At 38.0% G+C, this 20083-nt stretch overlaps 1 protein-coding gene across 5 annotated transcripts in view; it reads left to right on the top strand.

The window, feature by feature from the left end:
• LRRC7 (leucine rich repeat containing 7) overlaps window positions 1–20083 on the top strand; it is a 492830-nt gene that overhangs the window by 457308 nt on the left and 15439 nt on the right. For all 5 annotated transcript variants that reach the window (XM_041746971.1, XM_041746970.1, XM_041746976.1 and 2 more), the window contains one exon: window positions 6811–6903. In XM_041746971.1, the coding sequence (XP_041602905.1) occupies window positions 6811–6903 (93 nt within the window). The remainder of the gene's footprint in view (window positions 1–6810; window positions 6904–20083) is intronic.

Here is a 20083-nt window from a genome sequence, read left to right as displayed (position 1 = left end):
GAATAATATTGCTATGAACACTCATACATAAGTCTCTATACAGATGTATGTTTGCATTTTTCCTGGGAGGTTACTGAGGAATCAAATCGCTTGGTTAAATGGTAATTATGTTTGTCATTTTGAGAAGCTTCTAAACTCTTGTCTAAAGTAGCTGCCACATCAGTAAATACAAATCAAAACCACAATGCGACACCACCTCACACCGCTCAGAATGGCCAAAATGAACAAGACAGGAAACAACAGATGCTGGAGTGGATGTGGGAAAGGGGAACCCTCCTGCGCTGTTGGTAGGAATGCACACTGGGGCAGCCTGGAAAACTGTGTGGAGGGTCCTCAGGAAGTTAAAAACAGATCTGCCCTATGACCCAGCAACTGTTCTAGGTATTTTCTCCAAAGATACAAATGTAGTGATTGGAAGGGACCCCCGCACCCCAATGTTTAGAGCAGCAGTGTCCACAACAGCCAAACTGTGGAAGGAGCCCAGATGTCCACTGACAGATGATGGATAAAGAAGGGGTGCTCTATACACAGTGGAATATTACTCAGCCATCAGAAAATGAAATCTTGACATTTGCAACGATGTAGATGCAACTAGAAGGTATTAGGCTGAGTGAAATATGTCAGTCAGAGAAAATTATATATGATCTCACTCATATGTGGAATTTAAGAAACAAAACAGGAGCATAGAGGAAGGGAGGGAAAAATAAAACAAGATGAAATCAGACAGGAAGACAAACCATAAGAAACTCTTAATCATAGGGAATAAACTGAGGGTCGCTGGAGGGGAGGGTAGTGGGGGGATGGGGTAACAGGTGATGGGCATTAAGGAGGCCACATGATGGAATGAGCACTGGGTGCTATAAATGACGAATCTCTGAACTCTACCTCTGAAATTAATAATACATTATATGTCAATTAATTGAATTTAAATAATAAGTAAATAAAGTGGCTGCCGCATACTACATTCCCACCAGCAATGAAGGAGTATTCTAATTTCTTCACACTCTCACCATTGTCTGTCTTTTTTACTATAGCCACCCTATGAAGTAGTATACCGTAATGATTTTCATATATATTTCTTTAATGACTAATGATGTTGAGTGTCTTTCCATGTATTTATTAGCCATTCATATGTCTTCTTTGGATAAAGCCTATTAAGATTCTTTGCCCATGTTTTTAGGTGTTTTTTTTTTAAGAATTTATTTATTCATTTATTTTAGGGAGGGTGGAGAGAGAGAGAGAGCAGGAGGGATAGGAAGAGAGAATCTGTAGCAGACCCCACCCTGAGTACAGTAGGGCTCGGATTGATCCCGAGATCATGACCTGAGCCAAAGCCAAGAGTCAAATGCTCAACTGACTGAGCCACTCAGGTGGCCCTGCCCATTTTTAAATTAGGTTATTTGGATTTTCAATTACTGAACTTTAAGGGTTGTTCATATATTGTGAATATAAGACCCTAATCGTATATATAAATTGCAAATATTTTTCCCACTCCATGGGTTGTCTTCACTTTCTTTGTAGTGTCCTTTGAAACACTAAAGTTTTTAATTTTTATAAAATCAGTCATCTCTTTTACCACATTTGTTTTCATATCTATGAAATCGTTGCCTAACTGAAGATCATAAAGACTTACTCTTATTTCTTCTAGGTTATTTTAGTTTCAGCTCTTACATTTCAGTCTCTGATTTAGTTTGAGTTCATTTTTATTTTGGTGTGAGATGGGGTAAAAAACATTATTTTGCATGTGGATACTCAATTGTCCCTGTACCATTTGTTGAAAAGATTGTTCTTTTCTCATTGAATTACCTTGGACCTTTTACCTTGAAAATGAACTGACCATAAAAGGTTAGGGTTTATTTTTGGACTCTCAATTTTATTTCATTGATCTGTGTGTCTATCCTTATGTCATCTTATTGTCTCTTGATTTTATAAGGCCCCATTTATCCTTAGGGCATTTAAAATTGCTGACTCTAGGGGCTGGCATAATTTTCCCATTTTTCTTTTTGTCTGTTGCATGATCTTTTACATTATTCATATTTCTGCTAAAATGCCACTTGAGCATTTGAAATATCATCTCCTGGCTATTCTCCTTAAAATGGCTCCACATTCCTGTCCCATCACTCTTACCTTTCCTGCTTTATTTTCTTCACAGCTCAACTCACTCTTTGAAATTATTTATTGATTATGTATTTAATATGTCTTCCCCACTAGAATGTAAGTTCCATGAGGGCAAGGATATTTTATATGTCTGGAAAAAGTGCCTGGCACTTAGTAGGAAACCAAAAAGTATTCATGGAATAAAGGCATGAATCATGATGACTATAACAATTTTCGTTTCCAAAGCTATCATGGTTTTTCCAAGCAGTTAACTGCATAATTGAAGCATTCCATTGAACAACGGGCATACCTTCTAATAGCTCATCACATGTTTTAGAAGGAGCCACTATATACTTTTGACAATGCATATTTGAAAATATCTTTTGTCGCATATGCATATATTTATTCAAACAAAAGTTAATTGAGTGCCAGCCACTGTTCTAGAGAGTCAATGAAGACATAGATATGAAATAAATAGATATAGATATATCTAGATATCTAAATAGGTAATAGATAAATAGATAATAGATAATAATATCTATTTTATAATAGATATAAAATAGATATGATTCACAGAAGTGATTCAAGTATCCTACTTGCATAAAAATCCATGTGGATGTGGCCACCTCCTCACTAGAGCTACTCTATGATAATACCCTCAGGAGTCAGGCCTAGAAATGGCCTCAGAGGAGAAATGTTCTTGATTACAAGGTTCCTCTGGATCCTTCAACAATTAGCAACCTTCCAATAGATCAAAACCTCATATTGAATTCCCATCAGTATCGATTTTTTTAAATTCTGCTTGCTTCACTTCCCAAAAAGATTTTTAAACTATCTATTTTGGGTTTTTTTTAAGTAAAAGATAAGAAAAGTCAATTCTTCTACAACAAGTAAGCAATCTTCCCCTTGATTTTTCATCAAGTAGGGCTATTGATTATAAGTAACTCAACCTAATAAGACTTAATAAAAAAAAAAAGATTTTAACTCATATATAGTTGGCTGAAACTTCAGGGATGGGCAAGCTACAGATGAGGCTGAAAGCTAGGTTCATGACTTCTTTCTGTGGGTTGGTTCCCATCTCATGGTAGAAAAATAGGTCAAAAGCTCCAGACACTCTCAGATTTAAAACTAGATGGAGAGAAAGGAAGATTCTCTCTCCTGGAAATCCTGGTAGGCATCTCATTACTCCTTTTTGATTGGATCACCTCCCCATCCTGTAAACAATCCCATTTCTAGAGGATACAGTGCTTTGTTTTAGGCCTAGATAACATGATGCATCCAAAGCATACAGGCTGAGAATAAAGAAGTAGGTGGTTATTCAAAAAGAGATTGAGGTTACAGCCACCAGAATTAGGATGTGCGGATCGTGGGCAGCAAAAGCAACAGGTATCCATTCAAAGCTTTTCTACATACTGCCAGGAAAGAGAATCGTAATTGGAACATATCATAATAAACCAGCTCATTAGAGCATCACAAAATATTTTTCTGGAATGCAATCCCCTAATCCCGAATTATACCTCCCAACACACACACACACACATACACATTTTTTGTATGTACACATGTATACACAAGTGCTACCATTTCCTTTGTTCTTGCCAGAGCCTTGCAAGACCAAATCAGATAACTACCTTCTAGAGATTATATATTACGACTTCGCAGGACCTCACTGCCACATTACAATCCATTTTATCCTAGACCTCTCTAAAATAAGGCCCAGCATGTTAATTAGAGCAGGATGGACGCAGGCCAGAAGCATGAAGTAAAGTCAAATGATGGAAGCAGACTCTAAAGAAGCAAATACACCCTTGACTTCAAGGCTGTCATTTATATTTTTGGCCAGAAATTTCATTCACTGATACCAATATCTTAATAGAAAACAGAAACGCTGATTTTCACTAAAAAAGCTATTTAGTAGCCTCTCAGTTCTGACCTTTTGCTAAGAAAACTGCGTTTCCTCTTTGCCAATCCTCTTTAGTTTCCGACTGCTTCGTGGCTGTGAGGTATTCTCTCTTCTTACATTTTATGGCCCTGTTACCAGGCAGGTGGAACGCCTTATATGTGGGATGAATACTCTCTCCGACATGCTTTATGGGACACAACAGTCGCAACACAACCCATTAGCCATACCACGGCATGCCCAAGGGCGGTCTAGCTTCACACCAGAATTTATGGTTGTTTGTCACATTTATAAAACCACAGTGTCATCTTTATTATTTCTATTATTAAAGAATATATTGAGGCAGTTCTTCATATACTTGGCACATATGAAATTTGTTTCCCTTAGATTTTTAGTGCCTTCAGATTGACAGTAATATAAAATAGATATAGTCAGTACCTTGAAAGAGAACCACTAGAAAGTACTCTCGGCGATTTACTCTGTAAATAAAATCTGTTGCATATGTTTCCTTTCAGGTTTTATAGTGGCCTGGGGAACGCCAGCAGTCTATGCCCCTTCCATATATTTCTCTGTGCAATATGAGGTTTTCACATTAGAAAGATATAACCCAAATTTCAAATAATTTAATCGGAAATGTGCAGGATATATGGGGAAGCACAAAAGTAAAATGTGAAAATCATATTAGTTCCTTTCTTCCATTTTCTAATTAGCCACTAATAACGAAAAAGGATTACCAGGTAAACTGAAGGTATATTGAATAAAGTTAAACTATTCCTTTGAGCTACATCGAAGCTATTGTATGTTCACATCCACAGATGGTGAGCTGTATAAATACAAAACTATTATAAACTATAGTTGCTATTACCCTATGATAACTAGTTTTAACAAATCTAGCTCAATTAGGGGAAAAGTTATAATTAAACATATCTTTTAAATAAAAATATGGGAAAGTACTTATGGTAATTGCAGTTATTCATAATCTAGAAACTATTCATTAAAGACTCTACCATAAAAATCACATTAGTGGATAGTGTTTTGCCCTTGTATTGCAAGTGAACTATGTAATAGTTAAACATTATATTTATTATTATGAAATATGAGAGTAAATTAAGGATAGTCTCATTAAACGGCCAAACCTAATTAATACAGTTCCCAGCGACTCATAATATATGCTAATTAAGCCAGGAACAGTACTCAAGTTTGCTTTGAACTAAGAAGTAGAGATTAAAAGTATCTTGAAAATAAAAATATAGAGAGTGTTTGGGCATTTACATTTGTCTACAAGCAAATTAATAGGCTGACTAAGCAAGACTGCTGGGGGGAACATTAAACTACTTAATAAAGCAAACATCCCAATTGTCTTTAAGAACTTTCCCAGTTTATATTTATATAAATACAAGATATCTGTCAATGTATTTCTTTAGACTTTTTTCTTAACTCCTTATGAGTCTTTTGCCTGCTAATCTCTGGTAATACTTGGCTCCCCTAATTCCAGTACTTGTTCTGTCCTTAAAAGTTATAAAAGTGGCTTTCTTTCTTTCTTTTTCTTTCTTTCTTTCTCTTTCTTTCTTTCTTTCTTTCTTTCTCTTTCTTTCTTTCTTTCTTCTTTCTTTCTTTCTTCTTTCTTTCTTTCTTTCTTTCTTTCTTTCTTTCTTTCTCTTTCTTCTTTCTTTCTTCTTTCTTTTTCTCTTTCTCTCTCTCTCTCTCTCTCTCTCTCTTATTTCTGTAACCAAAATGTATGCGCCCTCTGGGGTCCCAAGTCTTTTGATCTTGGGTCACCTCATCACACTTAACATGGAAAACTAGCATTTTCGCCGTGGTCCTCATACATATCCCAGCTCAGGATCACCATCAATTCCTAGCTTTGTTACCGCCTCCCAAAGTCATTCCTGGCAATGATTTCCCTTCTGCTGAATTCTCGATCTACATTTTGCATCCACTCTTAAAACCCGCTGTCAGCTTTACTCCAGCCTTCACGTGAGGTGGACCTAACTTGGGGTGCCATCATTTCCCCATAGGTCTCAAAGCACAAAGCTCTTGTGTTTAACAGGCTTTCCTTGATGGTTTAGGGTTTGGGAAGATAATACAGCACAGAACACCAGAATTTTAGCCCTCACGGTCCTAAATATTTATTGACTATTCCCCAGTCTCCATATCCTTGACCTCTTTCTGTTTTCAGTGCGCTCCTCTGTCTTCCAAGGCTAACTGCCTCTCCAGGAGCTGCTGCCAAACCCAAAACTTCTATTACTGAGTATTACATTCTTCCTCTGTTCCACCTTCACTCAAACTACAGTCAAAAGTTCTCCCCTTTCTCAAAATAAAAGCCCTGCTATTCCTAAAAAAATCATCTGCCAATGAGATGAATTGTACTACCCTCCTAGAAAGCAGTAGCAAATTATCTGAATAGTCGCATTTTCCCTCAATGTATATTTGCAAATTTTCTTCCATTTATTCATACTGCCCTTTCTAAGTGGCCAGAATATATGTGCATTTAAAGAAAGTAATTGAAATAATGCACAGTCTTGTTATTGTTATAAAGCTTTTAATTTTCAAAAACTGCTAATCAGAGTGTATTTCTACACACAATAATGAATAAATACTTACTAATCTCTGCTTGCCCAGGTAATTTCAAGCTAGTTTCAATCATAACTTATTGCCTATAGAAGCACTAAATATTTTGTCTTTTGTGTACTAACATAGGCTAACCCTGAGAACTTCATTGAAATGTAAATTTTTTCTACTGTAATGCAATTATTTGAAGATGTTTAGCTTTGATATATATTTGATCACGTTTTTATATCTTTTTTACATAGTTTTGTGTGAGAATAGAAAAGAATCCTGGCCTTGGATTTAGTATCAGTGGTGGAATTAGCGGACAAGGAAATCCATTTAAACCTTCTGACAAGGTAAGAAGTGAATTTCTTATTGACAGTTTTAATTAGAAAAACACTGTATTTTACTGCAGAAAAAGAAAGGTCAGAAAAAATTGCTGGACTTCAAAAAATTTGTCCAGCACCACAGTGCTTGACAAATCCTAAGAATAGGGCAAAAAATGAAGCATTCCCTTTGAAAGGAGAGTTGTTTGTTTTTGGCTTTGTGTTTTGTTCACAATTGTATATATTTTTAAAGAAACCTATACAGGCAATCTGTAACAAATTTTTCCAAAAGTTTGCTTGCAGGTCAGTTATGTTGGGAAAATGTTTCCTCATGGTAACAGAATGATTAAATAATGCTTTGTCACCAGGATCAGGTGATTAAAATCTCTTCAAGGAATATAAGGAATGTATATGAAGCAGTCCTATATAATCAGGGGAATGCCAGTTAGAATGTCTGTGCACCAGTAATACTGCCTTTCTATATGGAAATGATGTTGAGAATAACCATTCATAGAGTGAAATTAAAATATTCATAGTTTGGTAGGACCAAGTGTTTACTTAATGTTAACAAATTATCCATCTACTTTAAGGCAAAGAGTATGAAAGTTCAAAATTATCAGAAACATATACTTTTAAAAGCCTCAAATCATTGTTTTATTCATCTTGACCCTTCTCTTTGTCTCTCGTCTCACATCTCCACAAGTTCTTCCAATGAAAAGTTAATGACCTTATCATTCTTAAGATAGTCAGAATCCAAAAGACATATTTTCTCTCCTTTCTCACCAGCATATACTTGATGAAATATTATGATGAAATCCTTTCATTGTATTTCTGGCAGGCACAGGGTAATAAATTTTTAAGTTAGGGATGGACAGATTGCTAAATAGTCAAGAGGTCTGAAATGCTGTTGCTTTTCTGCTGTTATTTTCAAATGAAGGAGAGAGTAAACGCAAGGCTTTAAGATCATTGCCTGTAATTCTTCCACTATGACAAATATGAACATTTTAAAACTATTAATTTAACTTCTAATTTCTAACATTTGATGACACTGAACTACTTCTATGATATTATAATTTGCTCTTTTGGTTAAATGCAACAGATATAAAGCTCAAATTGATAATGTGTCCACTGAAAGATTTCCCCCTCAAAAGCACTCTTCTTCGCCTGATTACTCTCTAAAGCACTTCACAATCTGAAAAGTGAGTCTCTATTATTGCAAAATTGATGAGAGTAATTAAAAGTTCCAGATCTGCAGAAGCCTCTCAAGACTGCTCTTAATTTATTGACCGCTTTTGATGTCATGCCAAACATATGGTGGATGTTTAGTTAAAAGTATAGAGAGGATCTAAAGACATTGGCTTTGCCAATTATTACATGAACTTAATTCACTCACAAGGAAAGGGATTAATCTCTTGGGAATTCAGTTGCATTTCTTTAGCCCAGTGTCCCATTCTTGTAGTGGTAGCATAATATTTAGAGTAGAACTCAGTGCCCAAAGTAACCAAAAATGCCAAACAGTAAGAAAGTGAAAAGGCACTTAAAAAATACCCCTCTCTCCAATACTGAAAAACACGCTGCTTTTTCATAAGTTGGCTAATTCACAGCTGAGAGTGAGGAGAACCAAATTAAACAGATGTTTACATTCAACAGCTATTACCTGAGTCAGAGGTGGGTGCTTTTTGAGGAGTCCTAGTCAAGCAAAAGCTAAATTTTAATATGATACGTATTCTCTTCCAATAAACACCTCATGGATTAGAAATATTCTCAAAAACCACACTATATTATTTTACTTACTGCTCATGAATGTTTGAATCCTTTGCAGTGTCAGGCAAAATTCTAAGTATCCAAGATACCTGAATGTCTTTGAGACACTGAGGATTTCACATATAAGGTAAACAGTAGATTTATTCCATCCTCTTTATTACGATTGATGAGAGCTGTTGTTTCAGCCAACTGCCAAGGACCATCGTGAGATAGAATCCAAAGTGATTACCTGCTATCGAGTTGGACAGAGAAAACATGCAGTGTCAAGTAGTCACCCCAAAAGCCTGGGAATATGGGCTGGGAATATGGGAATGGGGCAAAAGTGAGCTCTCTTGTTCAGTCTGACAGAAGTTCCCATTTAAAACCTGAGGTAGCATGAGTTTACGCAGAAAATACTTAAGACAGTCTGAAAGTTAACTGAGGCTTTAGGGGGAATTCAGGACTGAGCCAGACATGGGGACTGTTTTGTACTGGACGTTGAGAGCTTCTAACAGCACCTGGTCTTACAAACTTAACTCCTCTCAAAGACCTCAAGTTTGTCCCAATCAAATATGGTGTCCTGGGGCTAAATGGGCAGAGCACGGTCAGTCCCGCAGCTCACGTCATTGTCAGAACAAGGTTTAATGATTGAACAGACCAGTTCACTCATCATGCAGTTCATTATTTGGGGCTCACCTCCAGGTTACAACTGCTTTTACGTACTTGGAAAGGGAAAAGTGTAGAAAACCAGATGAAAAATGGTCCCACATAATGCCTGCCCCTGCCCTCCCAGTGAAGTGGGTGGAAGCCATGATCTGGTCTATTATCATAGGGAAACATTGCTGTCAGGAGAGCCATACACTACGGAGAGGTGAAAGATTTTGATCTAACAAATCTGAGGATAATAATAGTAAAAGTAATAAAAATAACAGCCTTTTATTGAGTACCTGTAATGTGCTGGTCACTCTATTTGGCTCTTTATATACATATACTTATCTGATCTTCATAACAACTTGTATTAGTTGAGTATTATTATCCCTCGTTTTGCTGAGTCCCAGAGGGGTTAATTAACTCGTCCAAGGTCATTTAGGTGATCTGTGGCAGACAAGATTTGAACACAAATTGATCTGACTCTAAATCCTTTTCTCTTAATAAGCACTATGATGCATGCCTCTATCTGCAAATGCCACTTAGCAGAAGAGCCACATGATGAATTTATACCCTGTAGAGATGAAACTAATATGATATTCTAATATTGAAAGTATTACAAAGTCCTCTAATTAGTCATAGTCTAGATATTTGTTTCAACAAGTCCTTGGAAGTCAGCATGTATTCTCTATTGAACCTAGATAATTAGACGCAGACTGTACACAGTGGATTACTAAGCAATTATATATAGCTTTTAGACTAAGGTATCATGATAGTGGTGATTCTGCCAATGGAACAAACCACAATAATCTTGGCCTATTTTTGAATGTTCATGGGATAATAACTCGTGTTGGCAAAATTCACATAATTGACCAATACAATTTCCACTGAAAATTGTTGTTAGAAAGAAGAGACTGGATGAAATGGATGACTGATACCACGTTGTTGTAGTGTCTTCATAAGTCATAAGACCCTGAAGATGAGTGGGTTTTTAATGATGCATTCTCATAGCTCATCGTTCAGGGGCTGATATCCCTCCTTGCCTCATTTAAGGAGGAAAGACTAAGCTCCTAAAGTTTAAAGATATTGAAGAAAACTCATAGCCCCTTTCTCTATATGCTCTGAAAGCATAGTACTGAAGAGTCCCATGAAGAGCATCTGGTCGTAGCATCAAAACGGAAGCTATGTTACCGGTATCCCCAAAACACTTGACACCAGGACATATACATATTGGGGCATTGGAACCAAGCAATCACGCATTCTCTGCAGTTTTAGCATAATAACCACATTCAGCAGATGTCACAGAGCCTACCCATATTTCCACTGATTTGGGCAATCTGCATGTAGATACGGAAATGATAGGAGGAAGAAATCCATGTTCTTAAAATGTTTAAATGTCTTACCTTGCCTGTGGTACAGGTAAAATCCCAAGCCCAAAATCATGGCAAATATAAAATATAATCTTCAATAAACCCTACATAAATATCCTGGAATTTAGAGCATTGTACTATACTTCATCCTGACTTCTAAAAGACTGGCTCCAGATGCCGAAACAGCCAGCAACAGGGCCTAAACACCTTTACACCCTTCCCTCCTCACCTAGAAAAACAATGGAACGTTTTTTTCTTTGTGTGGAGCTGGGTATTGCATCAAATAAAAAATGTTATATGTTATTCCGTAAGAGAAGAAGGATTAGAGGTGCAGAATTGAAGCATTTACTTGATATCTTACTCAGGAATAATAACACCTGGAGGAAAACACTTGGCAGTGGCAAGTTAGAAGATGCACAAAAATGATTTTCCAGGTTTGCTCAGCCTCACGGCGCTGGGTGATTCATAAACAAAAGTTGCAGGAGATTTGCTCTTGACTTATGAGAAAGGCACATGCTGTATGCCTACTTCTTGTCATATATTCTTCATGGATATAAAAATCAAGAATAGCAAACACCTATGTCTAGAACTCCGCACAGCATGCGATTTACATTCACTGCATAAATATGAAACTGCGTATATTTCCTTTATTTTGTACAACTACTAGACACATATGATTTACTTTCTATATTTCTAAATTAATTTTATAATATAACTTATATATCTACTCCCTCCTTAATTCTACTTCAAGTGATTTTGTAATGCAAAGTAATTTGGAAAATCTATGAATTATGTGAAAATAACATTCAGGAGCAAAGGATAGCGATAATACTCTTTATTTACATACTGCGTTTTGGACTAAACATAGGAAGGGTGTTAAAAAAATTTTTTTAGATATAAAACTAAATTTTCATTTTATTTATTTTTTTAAGATTTTATTTATTTACTCATTCATGAGAAACAGAAAGAGAGAGGCAGAGACAGGCAGAGGGAGAAGCAGGCTCCATGCAGGGAGCCTGACATGGGACTAGATCCTGGGTCTCCAGGATCATGCCCCAGGCTGAAGGTGGCGCTAAACCGCTGAGCCACCCAGGCTGCCCATAAATTTACATTTTAAAAATTTTTTGTAGATTTTCTTTTTTAGAGGATGGGGGTGGGGTAGGAAAGGGGCAGAGGGAGAGAGAGAGAGAGAGAGAGAATCTTAAGCAGGCTCCACACCCAGCACAGAGCCTGACGCAGGGCTTCATCTCACAACCCCGAGACCATAACCTGAGCCAAAACCAAGAGTTGGACGCTTAACCTTTTGAGCCACCCAAATGCCCTTAGACATAAAACTAATTTTTAAAAAATAAGTACCAAGCATAAATTGTTTTAAAGCATAATTGATTATTTCAGCTGCATCTTAGTCAAATTGTAATTTGAGGTTCAGAATGCCACTTTGAGGACATTAAAAGTGTGATTTTTTAAAAATAAAAAGTATATTTTTTCATATTCTGTTCTTTGTGTTAAAAAAATCTTGAATCTATTTAGAAATATTGATAGAAATGTACTCCTCATAATCTTCTGTCAATAAGATTCCCACAGGGGGGCACCTGGGGAGCTCAGCGGTTGAGCATCCGCCTTCAGCTCAGGGCGTGACCCCAAGATTGAGTCCTGCATCGGGCCCCCCCGCAGGGAGCCTGCTTCTCCCTCTGCCTGTGTCTCTGCCTCTCTCTGTGTGTCTCATGAATAAATGGATAAAATCTTTACAAAAAAAAAAGAAAAAAAACACGATTCCCACAGGTATTCCACTTACATGAGACTTTTTAAAAAGGCATGGCACTGTGCTTTAGACAGTTGGATAATGCAGTTTCCAGACATTATGATATAAAAAAGACAAGACATGGACTCAGCTTATAAAAGAATATAATAAAACTCAACACAAGCTTGGTTCTTCACACACACAAAAAAAAGCACTGGGGCATACATGTGAAAAATATAAGGCAATGAAAAAGCACCATTTGAAATAAGAACACCAATTGCCATGTTTTAATTAACAATATATTTAGAAAATCACTGGAATTAAGTTGCTATCACTTTGTGATATTTTATAACAATCAGTAAAATACTGTTCAATAAATTGAAGCCCAAGTACACAGCTACTGTATTAGTAGCTATATTAGTCTGCTAGAGTTACACATTATTTATGTTCCATCTGCTGCATCATTTTAGCCATTTGGCATGGAACAAAGTGAGTAAAATAAGCAGGGAGAAAATGTGGGAAAAGATTTAGAGACTTTTAAGTTTGTTGACATTTACTGAAAAAGCACTAGTCACTTCTCAGTCAAAATACGAAAGCGCTTAAAATTAATTCATAAATAGTTCCTTACATAATGACTAACAAGAACTGACAAGCCCATCAATGAAGGAAAGTTCATTACTGAGGGTCAAAAAGATCTTCGGGAAGTGTGAAACCTTTTTTCATTTATGAAGTTAATACTACATGATTTAAGTGGTATTCCAGGGGCTGCGTAGTATTCCTACTTTCTTGCTTGAAAAGTGTATAAACCAAAGTCTATAAACCAACTAGAATTCTTGGAAATATGAGAAATAAGACAAAAAATAAATAAATAAAAAGGAATAGCTACGAGGTCTCTGCCTGTAGCAATATTTTCTAAATTCTTTTTTATCCACATAACATTTGAGATATATGTCAATAATTTGTATTTAATAACAGTATCATCCACTTTTCCTCCGTTCCACCCCCAAAGTTATTCCGTACTGACTCTGGCCTCCAAAGAATCACTGGTAAGCAAAATATAGACTCTGCATATCCCTACCAAGCAAGAAGATACCGCAGAGCTCTAATTTTTGTAGTTTGTACTTGTATAAAGTCAGTTCCCCTAGGTACAAAGCTCGAGCTGGGGATTGTTGTGCAAGTAGTTAACTGAAGAAGTGCTCTCGGGTGAAACCTGAAAGGAGTGATGGGTGCAAGGTAGGGCAGGGGAGAAACTGACCAGAGATGCGGAAGGCCTGGTGCAGAGTGCTCGGGTGATGGACGGTACCAGGGCGGTGTCACCTTGAAGAGGCCAACAGTCCTTTGCACCCCGGTGTCATGTTGGCTGTAGGACACCCCCAGGGAGAAGGGTATAACCTTCCAAGCCTTTCATAGTAAGTAGGCTCCCGGCTGAGGGTCATTTTCAAGAGAAGTGTCTGATGTGAGCCATTGGCAATACCTGTAGGATAGGAGCACCAATTTGATAAAGGGAATCTGGGCAGGTCCGCAAAAACATCCAGCACATTATTATGAACACAATAGGGTTTCTTTTCCATCTTTCAGACTGAAAGCACTTTAGTCCTAGACATTCCAATATGCTTGCTTCTATGCTTGCACTGCCCTAGGACCTGCATGCTTTCAACCATGGGATCTGAGAAATTGCCAAAGCACCTGGTTCTTCAGTATGGACCCTGAAGTCGACTCCGTTAGACTTTTCGCAGTGAGACCCCTTTAAATAGGCTTTTAAATCCTTGTAATTTTTCTGGTTAATATTTTTTGTAAAAAAAGGGTGGGGGGCACTGCTATCTTCTAAGAACATAGTCCTAGTTTCTGTAAGAGATAATAATCACCAATTGAACCAAATCTGTGTTCCTTGGTAGCAAAAGAAAAGGTTTGCAAAACTAGATCAGAAGGAGGAGGGAAGTTTGAGTCAACACCCTTAGATGGGGCGGGGCGGGGGGCTGGGGAGGGGGAGGTGGGAACCAGGTAACAAGAGATAAGATCATAGGAATCTAACACAAGTGAAAAAAGAAAACCAAATAACTACTAAACACTTTTATCGTGTCATGTTTCTCTTTTGAGTGTGTGAAGAAATCATGTAAAACTCAAAGAGTTGATTCTTAAATTTTGTAAATTCTCCCTTAGAATTCTTCTAATAGATTGGGGAAAGCCACAGACAGATGAGGATAGATTTCCAAGAGAGACTAAGGCAGGTTAACCTGAAAGTCCTAGAACTATGCCAGAAAATTAGACTCATAGGTCAGAATTTACAGTGTGTTATATTTTTAAATAAAAGATTAGCTTATATTCAGGCCATGTGCCTTTTGGGCATCGAGCACGGCCTCCCGACCTCCTGAGTACACTGGCCACCTCTGAGCAGAGCGTCTAGCGTGGTCCAACTCTACAATGATGTGTTTTTGCTACTAAATAAAACCACAACTTAAGTCTAAAGGGATCATAGTTTGACTGAATATAGCTTCCAACAAAATAATTTTTCTCTGCAAAAACCTTATTTTAGCATAAGTGGCAAAGTTTTCACTGAATTCTTCACTTTTCAGTTCATTATTTTGAAATAGTGTCAAAAATTATGCCTTTGAGGAGGCTTTGAGGAACCCTGCCGTGATGATAATCAGAAAGCTGATTACCAATACCAGTTTAGGAATTGCTACAAAGAAGAATCCACAGCCACCTACAGTCCCCCCCACTCCTGTTTCTAATAGTTTTTACTATTTTAGGCTATATCTGAAGCTGAAAAGAAAACCCACGGGGGGCTCTGACACAATCAGTAAACTGTATGAAGCTCAGCAATCCAAATATTCACTCCCAGTCAAGGTGGCACAGTAAAGATAGGCTCTAAAGAATTCGTGAAATAAAAGAAATGAAAAGATTTTTTTTTTAATTTTTTCCAAAGAGCCAAAAATCTGAAAAGACAATATGGAAGGAGTATGATCATTTACCTTTAAGAGAAAATATGAAAATCAAATGAAAAACATCTCTTTTTTAGTCTCAAGAATTTCACTAAGAAATGAACAGGAAGCCAAGGCACTTTCAGTCACAATGGACAGACATCCCGGAGATGTTTCACGGTTAGTTAGTAAATGGGACCCGGGAGCAATTAATAACAGGAAAACTATAATTATAAAGTAAGTCAGACATAATTTTATCCCTGACACTCAAATTTCCCCAAAAAAAGAGTAGTGCATCATGATCAGCATGAAACTATAAAAAATATTCTAGTAGTCAATGTGTCATTTCATACAGGAATCTCAAATAAAAGGGAAGAAAGTAGCTTACTTTTGGGATGCTTTTGGCAAGTCAGAAAAGCAGTATCTTGAAAGCTATATAGGTATATTTATATATTTACTTATTAAGCATATATAGTGTGTGTATATTTATTTATTGTCTATATTGGTATACATAATCTATATTTTTCAAAAATTTGGCTACTAAACAAACCTTTAAATGCCCTAAAAGAAGGATGCAAGCCTAAAGGGCAAACAATGTAGACTTCGTCCACTAGGACCATCTCCATTATATTGCGACTGGGGTATCTGCAATCGTGTAGTATTTCCTATAGGTTTTACCAGTCTCCTTGTTGCTCCAATGAGCTTTTAATACGTTTTTTTAGGAATGCAGCCAAGTGATTTCTTTGTTAATGTTTACTTTAAAATGTGTGAGAATTTAATGAATAAATAAATACACTATACATATGTTTATATATGCTTATACCTTTAAACATCCTTTAAACATTTATGTTTATTCCTTTAAACATTCCTTTAAACATCTACGCACAGAAGTGCCCAAGACTTCTGTGCAATTTAAGAGGACTTTGGTCAATTGTCATTTGAGGCTCAAATTTCCTAGGCTTCTAAATGATTCTTTCTGTTCCTGTCCTGTGAATTTAACACGTCATTGTTTTGTCAGCTAAGACTCGTTAATACACAGAAGCTCATGCTCACTGCCGAGGCCCCTTCCCTCCGTCTCTCTCCCTCCCCACTCTCTGCTAGCTTCTAACTGCCATGTGGTAAATCTCTTCTTCTGCCACATATCGACTCCTCGGTTATTAAGGTAGCAAATTGTTCAAAGCCAAAGATTTGACACTCAGTAATTAGTCTTAAAATATTTTGTGATAAAAAAAAAAAATTTCGTGATCACACTTCTGATTCCCAGAGAAGGGAACTACTGATGATACCTTTATCCTTGATGTGTCAAATCTTCCACTAATCATGGGAGTCAAGTAAATTCTACGAGCCACAACACAGCTTCAGATTAATTTTGCCAAACCCATGAAAACAAAAAATTATTTGCATGCTTTTGGCGAAAAAAGAAACAAAACAAAAACCTTTAAGATCTCTTGAGTTTATAACTGGGTTTGCTTTTTATGAGTCAGTTTTCCCTCCAGAAACCCTTTTTGAACTTTCGTAATTATATGAAAGCATAAGGTACTATATTTTATGATATTTAATGAATGTGTTCTGAATTGTAATGATAAGAGTATGCAATTTTTGTTTGAGATATGGCCTTCCTAGAAACCAATTTCTTAGCATCAGCTCCAGCCAAGATTTTTCAGAATTTTAAAGAAAAGCATATTTCAGAAGTTGAAGTCGCAGTTCCCTTAAGACAAGTTCTATTTTGGGGCCTACATTCACAATAGCTGAGTCTGTCAGAGCCATTCACCTTCATCATTAAAAAGCTATATAAAGTTCCTTTCTCCTCTAACGTGAGAATGTTAAATGTTGGCCTTGTAGACTTTCTGAGTCCATTAAAGTTTATGTCCAGAGGTGGATAGACTAGGTAACCTGTAAAGACAAGGTCAGATCTTAACACTATGAAAAACCTCCCATACTCGCCACTTTTCAAAATCACTTGTGAAAAGTTAAACTTTTTTTAGAAAATCTATTCTGGATACTTTTAGAAAAAAAAAAAAAGACATTAATGACTTGCATAAGGGCTGGTTTTTTAAAAATGGGGAAGAAAAATGACAACAGGTCATGCCTGTTAGCAGCTCCTGTCCAGCTGTCTCCACATAGGCTTTGGCTCCGACGTGCGTGGGTCCCTCTGTGGTGGGACGCTCTCTGGAGGTGGTGCGAGGGGACAACCGTCGCGCTGAGCATGGGATGGCAGACGTTAGAAAAACATGCTCAGAGATGCCATAAGCCAGGAACTAGATGGGGCAGCTGTTATGAAAAAGAGCTAGTGCTCCTGACTTGGAGCCACCGAAGCAAGTAGGCCCTGAACGTTCCTAAGAACCATCAGCAGGCCCTCTCGTTGGGACCCGTGTCCACAGCTGACAGTGAACAACGATCGGAGCCATTGTCCCTGAGAGCTGCCACTAGAAAACCACAAGTGAGACAGTCAGGACTTCCCAGCCCTCCTCCCACCCTCTGCCCTAGAGGACACGCGGCCCCTCTACTCTGCTGGGCACTCCAGAGAACGACGGTGGCTTTTCAATATCATCCAGGTTCAGGGTGAAGAAGAGTTTCCGGACAATAAATCTGGTGCTGTTGGAGACTCAGGAACTCTCATCTGGGATTTACTGGTTATAAAGCCCTTGGGGTGTCACTCAGCCGTCACACTGTTATAACACTCGTGGAGGCTACGGTACGTGCCTGCACGGGTCTAGGTGTCTGTAGATTCGCTCCATCTCATAACCGTGAGGTGTGTGCCGCGCTGTGCCCACGCTGCAGGGGAGGGAAAGTTAACCACACCAGAGCTACTTGGCGTGCCCAGGTTCTCAATAGGATGCAGGCTAACCCCAGGGCTGTGCTCCTACTTCTTACACTGTGGGGAAGGCAGGAGAAAAGGCCCCCCCAAAGATAGCCACCCCCTAATGTCTAGGACCTGTTAATGTGCTCCTCACACAGCAAAAGGGACTTGGCAGGGGGGTGTCAATTACGCACTTTGAGGTAAGGAGGTTGTTCTCCTGGCTCCAGGGGGGCCCAGTCTAACCACCTAGGGCCTTAGAAACGGAGACTCCGCTTGCTGTGGTCGGAGGGAGATGTGACAACAGAAAAGTGGTCCAAGAGGTGCCCCTTTGGTGGCTCCACAGGTGGAAAATGGGGACTAGAGGCCCCTGGGGACTCCGCTGGGGAAAGTGGCTGCCTCAGCTCAGGTCATGACCTCAGGGGTCCTGGGATGAGCCCCACGTTGGGCTCCCTGCTCGGTGGGGAGTCTGCTCCTCCCTCTCCTCCACTTCCCCTGCTCCTGCTCGCTCTTGCTCTCTCGCCCGCTCTCTGTCAAATACGGTGCTTAAAAAGAAAAAAAGAAGGAAAGGAAAAAGGAGCCTGTGTGCCAGCAGCGTGGACCTCAGCTAGAAGCTGGAACGGGCAGGCTGTCCTGTAGGGATTCCAGAGGATGACCCCGGGGGCAGGGGCCTGGCCTCGTGGCGAGGGCGCCCTGCAACCCGGGACAGCGCCACGGCCCTACCTGCCCTGGCCGCCGGGAGCACTGGCCGCCGAGCCTCACCTGACCGTCCTCTCCAGGCGACCAGCTCTGTCCTCCCGCTGGAGTTAAGCACCTGCACAACCGAACAGACAAAAGTAACGAGCTGAGCATCAGTCTACTGAATAGTGACACTGTTCACTTAAAACATTTTTTAAGTTTTTATTACTATTTTCTTAATTACAAAAGCAGTACATGATCATTGCAGAAAAATTAGAAAGGAGAGATAAATAAAAAAGGGGGAAAAAGGTTATGTACATACATATATATATACATATATGAAGTCTCATCACCCAGTACAACCACTGTTAACACTTAGGAATATATCCCTCCAGATGTTTTCCCACACGAATATGCATATTAACATTTCAGCAAAAATAATGTCATAGCATAATAACAGCATCCCACAGTATAGTGTTTTATGCCCCGCTTATTTCCCTAAGGACTAGTGTACTTCCATAGCTGCCATCTAGGACTTCACTTTTACAGACCACATATCATACCTTTGTATAAATTTACTGGAACGTAGTTCATCAGTTCTGTTTTTAGACTTTTAGATGTGGTTTATGACTTTTATCATTACAAATAATACTATGATGAACGTGTGAGGAGATGAATGTTGCAACTTGTCAAGTTACTTCCTTAAGAAAAGTTCTAGAAGTTGAATTGTTGGTTAAAAGTTACACAGCTTTCCAAGGATTCTGATAGCTGTCTGTAGTTTCATCTTTAAATGGAAAGGAAAACAGATTAAAATCAGAAAGATAAAAATCATTCAACAGTTTTAAATTAATAACCTTCATAAAGATCTGAAATATTAAATGATAACACTCATAGAAGTATTTCAACTAGGGCCTTTTTGTTAAACCATTCACACACACATAAAGTTAGTGGATTTAAGTGAGAGTCAAATCCACAAATCAACAAATAACAAATGTTAAATCGACAAATAAGAGGACTTCCTAAATTACAGGCAATGACATTACAATATTACCTTCTATTAATACTTCTTGGGGACTAAAAAATAATATTGAGTTATTGAAACGCTATTGAAATAGCGTCTTTATTTTTAACATTTATTTTATATGAATTATTTATATTTTTAATGTTTTAATAATGGTTGATTTCTTGACTTTTATCTAATATATTATAAGCTCACTGAAGCCAAAAATGACATTCTGTATATCTCTATAACACTAGCAATCAAGGCCTAGCATATGGAAGGCATTCAATAAATGCTTGCTTTATATACATG

The sequence above is a fragment of the Vulpes lagopus genome, chromosome 3 (genome assembly GCF_018345385.1).
Source record: "Vulpes lagopus strain Blue_001 chromosome 3, ASM1834538v1, whole genome shotgun sequence".
In the NCBI taxonomy this organism is placed as follows: domain Eukaryota; kingdom Metazoa; phylum Chordata; class Mammalia; order Carnivora; family Canidae; genus Vulpes; species Vulpes lagopus.
This window is presented reverse-complemented; position numbering and strand designations above follow the sequence as displayed.